The sequence below is a fragment of the Macaca fascicularis genome, chromosome 13 (genome assembly GCF_037993035.2).
Source record: "Macaca fascicularis isolate 582-1 chromosome 13, T2T-MFA8v1.1".
NCBI classification, from domain to species: Eukaryota; Metazoa; Chordata; class Mammalia; order Primates; family Cercopithecidae; genus Macaca; species Macaca fascicularis.
The window spans coordinates 95,175,001-95,186,607 of NC_088387.1; the positions used below are offsets into that span (position 1 = coordinate 95,175,001).

The 11,607-nt window shown below is 50.1% G+C and overlaps 1 protein-coding gene and 2 non-coding genes across 10 annotated transcripts in view; all 3 read right to left on the minus strand.

Annotated features, from left to right (window-relative positions):
* The window catches only part of AGBL5 (AGBL carboxypeptidase 5), an 18,286-nt gene extending 7,782 nt beyond the window's left edge, over positions 1–10,504 (minus strand). For 4 of the 8 annotated variants that reach the window (XR_283479.4, XR_006691749.2, XM_005576327.4 and 1 more), the window contains exons 1-11: positions 10,379–10,504; positions 9,006–9,266; positions 8,614–8,785; positions 8,131–8,294; positions 7,389–7,566; positions 6,943–7,121; positions 6,057–6,513; positions 5,399–5,568; positions 4,752–4,887; positions 3,582–3,784; positions 2,778–2,992 (exon numbers count right to left, since the gene is read on the minus strand). Coding sequence is in view for 4 of the 8 variants with exons in the window: in XM_005576327.4 (XP_005576384.3) it covers positions 2,778–2,992; positions 3,582–3,784; positions 4,752–4,887; positions 5,399–5,568; positions 6,057–6,513; positions 6,943–7,121; positions 7,389–7,566; positions 8,131–8,294; positions 8,614–8,785; positions 9,006–9,220 (2,089 nt within the window). In the remaining 4 variants the exon portion in view is untranslated. Of the gene's footprint in view, positions 1–2,646; positions 2,993–3,581; positions 3,785–4,751; positions 4,888–5,398; positions 5,569–6,056; positions 6,514–6,942; positions 7,122–7,388; positions 7,567–8,130; positions 8,295–8,613; positions 8,786–9,005; positions 9,267–9,893 lie in introns of those variants that run through there. The other 4 variants (XR_012422556.1, XM_005576329.5, XR_012422557.1 and 1 more) reach the window with 3 other exon arrangements.
* A 378-nt stretch (positions 10,505–10,882) lies between these two features.
* On the minus strand, positions 10,883–10,955 carry TRNAA-AGC (transfer RNA alanine (anticodon AGC)). Its single transcript has one exon. It is a non-coding gene; the product is annotated as a tRNA-Ala (tRNA).
* Positions 10,956–11,289: 334 nt separating this feature from the next.
* TRNAY-GUA (transfer RNA tyrosine (anticodon GUA)) lies at positions 11,290–11,379 on the minus strand. The gene is given in 2 exon segments: positions 11,290–11,325; positions 11,343–11,379. It is a non-coding gene; the product is annotated as a tRNA-Tyr (tRNA).
* Between the last annotated feature and the right edge of the window lie 228 nt (positions 11,380–11,607).

The following is an 11,607-nucleotide window of genomic DNA, read 5'->3' on the forward strand; positions in this document are numbered from 1 at the left end:
CCTCAAGGAGCTCAATGCAGTGTTGTGCATTGGAAGCGGGGCAGGGAGGATGTCAATAAAATAGTGATTAAAAAGTGCCTAGCCAGGCGCAGTGGCTCACGCCTGTAATCCCAGCACTTTGGGAGGCTGAGGCGGGTGGATCGCCTGAGGTCAGGAGTTTGAGACCAGCCTGACCAACATGGAGAAACCTGTCTCTACTAAAAATACAAAAAAAAAAATTAGCCAGGCGTCAAGGCGCATCCCTGTAATCCCAGCTACTCAGGAGGCTGAGGCAGGAGAATCACTTGAACCTGGGAGGCGGAGGTTGTGGTGAGCCGAGATCGCGCCATTGCACTCCAGCCTGGGTAACAAGAGCGAAACTCCATCTCAAAAGAAAAAAAGCCTAGACGGGCACAGTGGTTCATGCCTGTAGTCCCAGCACTTTGGGAGGCTGAGGCGGTGGATCGCCTCAGGTCAGGTGTTCGAGACCAGCCTGGCAAACATAGTGAATCCCCATCTGTACTAAAAATACAAAAAATTAGTTGGGCATGGTGGTGGGTACCTGTAATCCCAGCTACCTGGGAGGCTGAGGCAGGAGAATCGCTTGAACCCAGGAGGCAGAGGTTGCAGTGAGCCGAGATTGCACCACTGCACTCCAGCCTGGGTAACAGAGCGAAACTGTCTCAAATAAAAAGAGGGGCCTAGAATATTCCAGTGACAACCTAAAAAAGGCTCTTTACTATTTCCCTTTGTAGTGAGGAAAGAAGAACTTAGGATGCTGATGAAGGTATTCCCAGGAACTATGAGTTAAGAGCTAGAAGAGGCTGACCAAAAAAGAAAGAGGTTGGGTACAGTGGCTCATGCCTGTAATCCTAGCACTTTGGAAGGCTGAGGTTGGTGGATCACTTGAGGTAAAGAGTTCAGGACCAGCCTGGCCAACGTGGCGAAACCCCATCTCTACTAAAAATACAAAAATTAGCTGGGTGTGGTGGCGGGCGCCTGTAATCCCAGCTACTCAGGAGGCTGAGGCAGAAGAATCGCTTGAACCCAGTGGGTAGAAGGTTGCAGTGAGCTGAGATTGCACCACTTCACTCCAACCTTGGTGAAAGGGCGAAACTCCGTCTCAAAAAAAGAAAGGAAAAGAAATAGAAGAAGAACTTTATGTAGATTTACCATGGGAAACTAGGCATACTGGAGCATGAGAAGATATAAGTTGGAATAGCTGTGCAATCTTGGAGAAACCATTCTTAAATAGCCTAAGCTTCCTTGTTGGAAAAATGGAAACACCATCCATCCCATAGGGTCCTTGTGAGGATTAAGTGAAATTTATATATGTGATATTATCTTGTTCACTGTTAAATGCTGTGTAAATATAAGGCATTATTATTACTTTATTTTTCAAACACAGTGCACAAGTGTCCTTTCCTAATGAAGATAGACTCTCAAACAATGGGGCTTGGAATACAAGCAGATAATCAAGTTGCCTGTCAGGGATAGAATATTTCAATGGTCACAGCTGGTAAGGACCATCGCCCTCTCCTCCATGGCTTCTCTCACTAGCAGTCAGATTTACACAGCCACTGACACAGCACATGTCTGGTCTGTACCAATAGCTAGGGTGCAAGCTGGGAAAAGCTAACAAGGATGAATATGCTGCAAGACTTAGCCCCAGCTGACAAGCCTCCATACTCTGGGCAAGATTTCTGTAGTGCAGAGGCCAGTACAATATTGATTTGTGGTTTAGCATATTTCCAGAAGTGGCACTACAACAATCTCTTCCCCTTTGCAATCCAGGTTACTCCCGTTAATTTCCTCTTTTTCCCTAAAGGCCCATCTGTTTCTAGTATATAATTTTGACCCAGAATCTTATCAGGCAGGGTTTCATTAGGCAAAACCCAGGGGGGTACTAATGGACAGTTAAGCAACTGTGCTCACTGCTGGAAAGAGCTAGACTGCTGCATTTTATACCTAGAAAAGAAATTGTCTGCAGTTGTTCCATTTTTCTTTGGAAGAGTTAGAATCCTTCTGATATCACTTTCTTTTCTTTATTTGAGGCAGAGTCTTGCTCTGTTGCCCAGGCTGGAGTGCAGTGGTACGATCTTGGCTCACTGCAGCCTCCACCTCCTGGGTTCAAGCAATTCTTCTGCCTCAGTTACCTGAGTAACTGGGATTACAGGTGTGCACCACCATGCCTGGCTAATTTTTGTATTTTTAATAGAGACGAGGTTTCACCATGTCGGCCAGGCTGTTCTTGAACTCCTGGCCTCAAGTGATCTGACTGCCTCAGCCTCCCATAGTGCTAGGATTACAAGCGTGAGCCGCTACTGTGCCCGGCCTGATACCACTTTCTTAGTGAGCTCTGAAGCCAGGAACAATTTTAGCCCATAAAGACCACAGATAAGATTCCCCATCATTCTGTAGTGCTGCAATTTGGATTCTCAGGACATTCCCTTAACTGCCCCCATGAAGACAGACTGACATTATCCTTGACGTGGAGGCTCCATGTCCTGTTTGGCACTGCTTCAGCTAGTGTTTCATCCTTGGAAACTTCCCTGGCTCCTAGCATGCACTGAAGCCCAGATACCCAGACTTCCCCCTCTGGCCACACACAATACCACTGTGGAATCATGCCGCAGGGAACACCAAGGTCGTAGGAGAGGCCACAGGTTCTGCTACAAACTAATTTTATTGATTCACCCCTTGGTCCTGGGCCAAGAGTATATCTTCAAGCTCTTACTTCCCCCAGCAGTGTCCCAGACAACCAAACACATGTTGCAGGGGCTCCCAGACTGGCTTACCTCTGACGGGGCCCAGCACCCGGTGGGTGACCTTTTGGGTACTAGAGCCCAGGCCTGGCAGCCCTGCAGGCCGACTGCCATGAAAAGGAAAGCTGGGGGAATTCTTCATCTGTGGAGAATTTTGTTGGCTGCTGCTGCTACCACCAGCACTTGTGCCAGTGCTAAAACTTCGTGCCCGGCTCAAGGTGTTTTCGGAGCAGGAAACAGGCAACCCACTGCAAAGAAGCAGATGCCAGTTAAACCTGGGCCAGGAAGGTTGTGTCCTAAGGCTTTCCCTAGGATCTGCTGCTCAGTAAAGCTTCACCTCTGGGGTAAAAAGGTACAGGGACCCATTCCAAGGGAAAAGTGGGGAATTCATGTCCGTGGATGAAGTATCTATCTGGGGAATACCAGCTAATCTCAAAATGTCATAACAGCCATCCCTGAGCAGCTTTATCTCCCAATGAATTTTCCCCCTACTGCCTTGGCACTGACCCTTGAACTCCCTTCAGTCAGTCATTCACAACCGTTGGAAGCTGAGGCCTGCCCCACTGCAATTATATTTGATTTTGTGCAGGGCTCTGCAGCAGTGAATCCCTAGCCTGATACTCAGATCTCTTAGATGTATGTAGCTCAGAGTAAAAGGGAAGAGGATCCCATTTTCAAAAAATAAACTAATCTTACTAATTTTAATTTACCCTGAAAATATTTGCCATTTGGCACTTTAAGGAGGATGGAAAAGGAATATAAATCCCTTGGAACTCCTAGCTCTAAAGCCCTGTCCCACTGTCCTACCCTTTCTCCCTCCTATTTTGCTGGCCTTACTTGTGACTTTTGGGTGGAGTTCGAGGGCCCCTCTTCTTGCTGACACCCACATTCAGAGTGCTGCTTAGGCCTCGGCTGTTGCGTACATGTTTCAGCATCCAGGCCCGAAGATTAGTAAGGCTGCTGTGCTCTGACAGTACAATTCGGGGCCACGGATTACATTCCGCCATGTCCAGAGCTGCGATGGCCATAGCTCGTCCCACCTGTGGGGTAGTCCAGTTTGGCTCAGCATGCTGGTCCTCCCATCCAGGCTGCTACCTTGGGGTGGGTACACAGCACAGTGGAAGGGAAGGAGGGGCCAGACCTATAATTTGCTCATTGGATGCCCTAACCTTTGTGCCCAGGCTGTTTATTACAAATGGATTTGGAGCTGTTCCCTAAACTACCACCAATTTGGGGGCCCTCTTCCATTATGAGGGGCAGGGTGTGTCCTTTCTTTCTGGCTGGCACCATGAAGGAATTCTCCTAGCAGGAAAGGGGTTTGAATCCCTTCTGTAACCTGCAGCTCTTTCTGCTCTATTTTTTTTTTTTTGAGACGGATTCTTGCTCTGTCGCCCAGGCTGTAGTACAGTGGCGTGCAATCTCAGCTCACTGCAATCTCTGCCTCCCGGGTTCAAGTGATTCTCCTGCCTCAGCCTCCCGAGCAGCTGGGACTATAGGCATGTGCCACCATGCCCAGTTAATTTTTGTATTTTTAATAGAGATGGGGTTTCACCATATTGGCTAGGCTGGTCTCGAACTCCTGACCTCAGGTGGTGATCTGCCTGCCTCAGCCTCCCAAAGTGCTGAGATTACAGCCATGAGCCACTGCAACCGGCCAGTTCTATTAGGATAATGGGAGTCATCAAGACCACTGCAGTCAGGGTGCTTTTGAGCCCAGGAACTAATAAACCCAATAGAATGAGAAAGACAAGCCCAGAGGCAAAGAATCTGACTCAGAGGTGCTAGGGGATTCTCTGTGATGTGGGGTCAGATATAGTGCCTGTTCATCCTTTCAATACTATTATAGTCACAGTTATCCTCCTGTTAACTGAGGAAAATAACCATAGTGGTGAGAGGGCCATAGTGATGAATATCTCTTCAGAGGACCTTAGAGTCAGGCATTAGGAGTGAAGGCCTTTCCAGGCTATAAGGTTTCTCCCTTTTCCCACTTACACCATGTATTCATACCTGCTCAAATAGTTCCACAGTGTATCTGGAGGGGAAAGCCGGCGGGGGAGGGGGGCTGGCACGCCCATTGTCATGGCAGGCAGCAGGGATGCTGTTTACTGAGCGTCCAGTGTTGTAGTTGCATTCAAGTGTGTAGCTAAGACATAAAGACCTTTATCAGTGTCCCGCCTGAACAGATACCAGGACAGAACCACAGAGAACAGTTTATGTGATCTAAGGAGGCAATCACTTGGAAAAAAGTGAACACAAATGAAAGTGCCAATAATCCATAGCAACTAGCAGCTGACCCTGGTACTGTATCATATACCCAGGGAGTCCCCCAAAAATAGAGTCCTAGACTAAAGACAATAATGCTAATTGTGAGGTTCTCTTTTAAGAAGACTCAGGTGGTCCCCTCCCTCTCAAACACCCTGAACCGGGTGTTGTTTTCTTTTTTTTTTTTTGAGACGGAGTTTCGCTCTTGTTGCCCAGGCTGGAGTGCAATGGTGTGATCTCGGCTCGCCACAACCTCTGCCTCCCAGGTTCAAGCAATTCTCCTGCCTCAGCCTCCTGAGTAGCTGGGATTACAGGCATGCGCCACCACACCCGGCTAAGCTGTTTTCTTTAGGGAAGCTATTTCATCAACTATATCTCAGCTTCCACCCAACCTGTGGATTATCCCTGAGGCTTTGTAGATTGCAACACGGCCGCTTCCCTCTTTAGACTGGCCATCTCTACGGTCTCGGGCATACATATTCTTCTCTGAGAAATTGCAGCCCTGGAAGTCGAAGTGGGCTGAGTTCAAGGAGATGAGCTTTGGATACAGCATGTTTTCCACCTGTTTGGGGAAGAAAAGTCAACTCAGAAGGAGAGACAGAAGGGACAAGGGGCAAGGAAGAGATGGCAAGTATGCGACCGTGTGACTTAATACACAGCAGATACCATCACAACCATTAACAGTAATCAGTGCTGCTTGAATTCTCAGTTTGACATTACTTCTAAGTGTTGGGAAGCAATTCTTTTTTTTTAAAGCTTTTAGCTTCTTTCCTCCAACCATGCAAAATCTTCCTTCTCTGGATTCCCAGACTCTAGCGAAGACTATAATGCAGTTAGCTTGACCCTTAAAAAAAGTTCATGATGTAACAATTGAGACATAAGCCCTCTGTGCCATCTCTTCTTGGCCCTTCAAAGCTTTTTCAGAGGTAGTCTACACAGGCCTTCCTGCCAGAAGGCTACCTAAGGCTATCTTCCCTCTGTTCATGGCCCAACCCCATCTCCTAACCTGCAACATTTCGCACACTCACATGACATTCTTAGGACTCCCACCTGGGTGCTCTCATCACTAAAGCTGTTTCCGTACATGAAGCAGCCCCTTTTGGAAGCATGTCCATGCAGGTCCACATAGTAAGCAACGCCACTCTCTTTGGGGGGGATGGTGTCAGGGGCTGGCTCTTCAAGCGCTGCAGACTGTTGTGGCACAATCCACACACTGTTGAGCTTCTGTTCTGCTGGCTCTGTTTGTTTCCAGGCTTCAGCGTTATCCATGTCAGCTGAGTGCCCACACTGAGCTTCATTTTGGAGATTGTTGGCTTTCTCCAGGTCAGAAACAGGAGCATCAGGAGGGAGACAGGGACTGGGCTGGTGCTCAGAGGAACTCTGGGAGTTCAGACGAGAGTGCACATGGTGGTAGAGAAGCACAGCTTTGGCCCCATAGATGGCTGGGTGCAGGACAGCATCAGGCTTCAGGTACTGACGGTTCAGATTCACTCCACGTGAGTCTGTGCTGTAGGAAAACAAGGACTGAAGCAGGTTCTAGAGGACTGGGCCAGTGAAGGAGACACTAGTGTAGATGAGAAGGAGACCACAGGAGACTGACTTATCAAATGTGAGACTGAAGCTGCGTTAGGAAAGAAAGAATTGAAGACAGGGCCTCTCTTTGATCTGCTGTCACCCTTACCCCATAGAACCCTAAGGAGCTTCCTCAGGGTAGCTGCCTCCACCCAGATGGGCCTGCAGTCATCCTGGTTTGGTTCCTTTCTGGGAGTGCCACTAGATTGATCTCATGCTTTCTCAGGAAGATGAGATGGGCTTGCCTTTATTAGGATGCAAGAGGACTGGGAACACAGAAGCCAGAAGGCTGACAGAATTTCACTGAGATGCAGGGCATGAGGGGGAATGGGAACAGTCCAGACAGGCTGGGGAAGCCACTTACCGGTAGTGTCCCCGAACCACACCATCAGGGTTCAACATGGGAATCAGCTTAAAGACGAAGAGGCGACGTAGGGTTTGGGCCCGGGGATCATCAGGTCGGAGGATGAAGTCCAGAAAGCCATTGAAGACAAAGCTAGATGGAGTCTCCCCTGGGTGTACTCTACTGCTTAAGAAGAATATCTGAGGTAGAGAGGAGAGCAGACATTAAGTCAGTTACATTATAGTTCTACTTGGACAGTATATGGGGGTTGTCATGGATGAGGCAGGAATAGCTGCTGGATTTCCAGTTGGCTGAGTCTGCAAGTGGAGCTGGGGCCATCACCCTTGCCACAAGTTGCCGGCAGAGGCCGTGTCCAAGATGCCTAGAGATAACATAGTCTTTAGCTATCAACAGTACCTGATGCTAGACAAAGGCCAAAGAACTACCTTTATGCTATTTCCACTCACTCTCTTGCCTGCGAAACGGAATGGTCGAGGGGTGCTGGTATCAGGAAATAGCTGCTCTAGACGGGGCTCTCGATCTTCTCGAAGGCCATGGCAGGAAGTGATCGTCAGCAGATCTACACGAAGTCCATCCAGAGAATAGCAAAGGAGCTCCCGATGGTAATAGATGGTATCCAGGGGGCTACATGGAAAAAATAATTAAGCCAGGAGAAGTCCCTAAAGTCCTAGTAAGAGGTAGGCCTTGTCACCAGCCCAGGATTTGCAAAATCTGGTCCTTCACCTAACTTTTGGGGCCTTATAGTCCCTCACAATGTTAAATGAGGCTAAGGATTTGAGTGGGCTTACATTGCCAGAATGAAGAGTACAGGACAGGGTGAACTTGTTTTTCCCCAGTTTGTGCCTTCCTAGAATACTTTATGTAGTTGGAGTTGTTCTCCGTGGGGGCAGATAAAAAAGGTGTACTGAGTCACATAGTGCTGGCTAAACTCTGGATAACTGATGGGAGCTGGGCTAGTAAGAGGTCTGAACTGGGCAGGTAAAAGAGTGGAGGGCAGGTGTTGATATGCTGAGATCAGGGTCATACAGAAACATAGTTTTCAAAGGTACCCGAAGTCCTGTCTGTACATTCTATACAAAAAAAGACTGATGAAAGTTTGGTTCAGAGCTCTAAGGGCAAAATTCCAGATGTAGTGGAGGTGCTGTCTGATCCAGGACTGTGTGGCAGGAGTAAGAATGGGGCTGGCACCTGCTATGGGTAGGGTGGTTCTCCGGAAAGCGCTGGTCTAGCTGGTTTAGCAAATCCTGGCAGTCACTGTAGGAGAAGGGGTAGCAGAAGGCGAAGAAGGTGGTGGCCCCACGGCCCTCCAGGAAACGGTGAACAAAGGATAACACAAACTGTGTCTCTGTCATCTGAGGAGCAGAGGAGGAAGAGGGAGGGCAACATGCCATTGTCAGAACTCAGCTCCTACTGGGACCACCGGGACCTGACCTCACACCCTTATCACCTTTACCAACTTCCCTCCCTCTGACACTTTCTATATGAAAAGGGGCTCCTTCTAGGCTTCCTGAGGCGGGGGCTCATCTTGGACTCCAGCTAACACTGGAGAAAAAGCTGATACTTAAACCTGTTGTCCCACCTGCCTCATACTTGTATCAAGGACAAAAACGCTTTACTTTCCTGTCTACTTTTAGCACCCAATTCTTTCTTTCCTCCTCATGGAGAACTTACCTCAAAGGTGGGCCGGTCTCGAATGCGTTCCCAGCGTGGCCGGGTGGGCAGTGTGCGCACAAAGGGGGCCATGCCCTGGGAATACAGCTTGCTCTGCTTGTTCATGTTCATAATGTTGATCTTGATGAGTTTTCCTGGTGTTCCTCCCCGGACGCTGAAGTAGAACCATGACCTGAGGACCAGAGTAAGAGAGAGGTATGTGGAAGGGTTGGAGATAGGATCTGTGGGAGAGCTGGAGCCAGCCAAACTGGGACAGGGCTATTTGGCAAGCAGAAAGGAGGGAGGAGGGTCAGAAGAGGACAGGTAGCATGCTGCTATGAACAGGTAAGGCACAGGGCTAACTGAAGCATGGGTTTGGAGCCTTCTTCCACCCTCCATTTCGTTCCATATACCTGTTCCCATTCTCAAATTCCGTTTCAGCACAGTCTGGTCGGGTCCACACATTGAATTCATAGTCAGGGGAAGAGGCAATGCCACTGGTCAGGGCTGACGCCCCACCTCCTACCCCTTCCCCATCAATGGACAAAGATTCCACCTTCTCCACGTGGGCTAGATTCCCTGAATCAAAGCGAGAACTGAACAGCAATCCCCCACAGCGCAGCTCCATGGTGGGGCTGGGAAAGCATCCTCTTGCCCCGCTCTGGCCCTGAGAGCTGGGGAAAAACAGGGTTAGGTTAAAGAGGAAAGGGAAGAGTTTTCTGGGTATCTCTGGATAAATAAGAGCTATTCTTAGGGAGTGCCCTATGAAACAAAAGGCTCTCTCCATCTTAGAAAACACAGAAGTGGTCTTCCAGCAAAGGCCAAGAGAGAGCAACACTCTGTACTTCAACACTAAGGGTTGTAAATGACCTAAAGGGACCACATTTTACTTTAGCTTGGCTGTTCCCAAATAAAACACAGTGGCTTAACTATGTTGAAAAATACTAAACTCTCAGCTGCTTTGCAGCCCAAAGATTAGAGAATATAATCAGAGAGGTCGGATTTCCCAAACCTAGCCAAGATACACTCACCACCATACATGGCCACCTTTAGAGATGGGCCGTTCTGGATCTCTGGCTCTGCACTCTCCAGCACAGAGCAGAGAGAGGAACGGAGGTTCTCAGTGTAAATGGGTAGTCCTCTCTCCAGCCTCTGTCCTCAAGTACTGAGGGGACATTCTCGTGTTGCTCCCCTGAGCCCTGTAAGGGCTGGTTCTTCCTTTTTTGTTACTACCTTATGCCTAGTATGGAGGAAAATTATAACAGCGTGGCCTCTGCCAAGCCAAAGGCTACTGGGCTCACCTAGCGACAGGAGCTCCATTCCAGCCAGGGCATGGGGATGTTTCCAAACCCTTCCGCCCCGTAAGCACTGCACCCTGCGAAAGCTACCCTAGTAGTTGTGGATGAGTAATGGGTGTTCTGAGCACCCCTAAAAGAGGTGGGCTGCTAGAGTACCACTCGGGGGCAGGAGGCTGGCTTCTCCACCCTCGACTCGCGGGGAACCGTTCACACCGAGCGGGCTTGTCCTGGGCAGGGTGGGACTGGGAGGCATGGGAGGGGTCGAGACGGACTCCCGCGGCAGGGGGTTGGGCAGGGAGGGCCTAGGAGTCAGAGGTGAGGCCACGGAGCTGCGCGGGGTTGGCACCGCGGAAGCCAGGGCGGGGGAGGGGGGCGGGGGCGGGGTGGCCTTCGAAGGGCTTGGGCTGAAGGGGCTGAGAGAAGGGGGCGGGGCCGGGGCTGGCGGGGCCGGGGCTGGCGAGGCCCGTAGTCCGCGCAGAGCCCCTCACCTCTCTCCGGGCCGGTGATCCCGCTCCCTCTCCCGCTAGCGAGGCCGCACCTCGGGCCCCGGCACCCGGGCCCTCCACCCGGGCCCCCAAAAACACCCGAGCGCCGCGGTGCCGGGACCCCGCTCTGCCAGGAAACAAGAAGTCTCTCGCCTATTGGCCGCGGCTGCAGCTGGCGACCCGCCCAGTAAAGCTCACTACCATTGGTCAGCTCGCAGGGTTCCTCGCACGTTAGTGGGTACCTGAGCGAGTGTCGTTTGGGGACTGGCGGCCAGGCGCGGCCGGAGGATTCTAGCGGCGTCTTCCCGGAAGACGGTTAACGGCCTGCCTGCCAGGAGGCGGGAAAGATAAAGTGGCAGAAACTGGGACTCAACTGCGAAATAAAAACATCGTGTGAAGCTCCTTATCGCTTAACAGTCTTGTATCTCTAAAATGAAACACCTTGCCCACTGCGCTGGGGATCCCTCCATTTTGTGTTCTCTAGTGTGAGGGACGCAAAATGCGGAATGGAGGATGCGGGCATCGATCCCGCTACCTCTCGCATGCTAAGCGAGCGCTCTACCATTTGAGCTAATCCCCCGCCTGCTGCTGATTTCTTTCCCTTTGCCTTACAGGTTCACTGCACAGTTCACTGACCAGCGGATCAACCGCAGTTCAGGACATTTATTTAGCATAGTATCATCCATATGCAAGATTCTAAAAGTCAGGCATATAATTGTGTGCTTAAGCAGAAAACCTTATTCTAAAACACGTTACCACATTTACACTGAACGCACAAAGAGCGTTACCGTATACTACATACTACTGTGAGTCCTTTGGTCTAAGAGCAGTACTCATGCTAAGTCACAGGAGGCCTCTAAGCCTTTCCCTTTGAGACAATTTAATTAAATTGAGGCTAAAAATGGTACACGAAGTCCTTCGAGCCGGAATCGAACCAGCGACCTAAGGATTACCACAGTTCCATCCACTACAGTCCTCCGCTCTACCAACTGAGCTATCGAAGGCTCCGCTGTGATAAAGGGTTGCTGACAGCCCTCTAATACTTACCACAATCTCATCCAGCCATGACCACTGACTTCTCCCGCTAAAGGAACCTGCCGGGGCCTCACAGAGCTGAAGAAGACGGACTCCCAAAGGCAAGGAAAGGAAGCTGCCCAAAGTTCGGGTTCTCAGCCCAGAAGGAAGGCCACACCGGCCCTGAGCTTCCCGGCTTTTTAACAAAATGCTCCCAA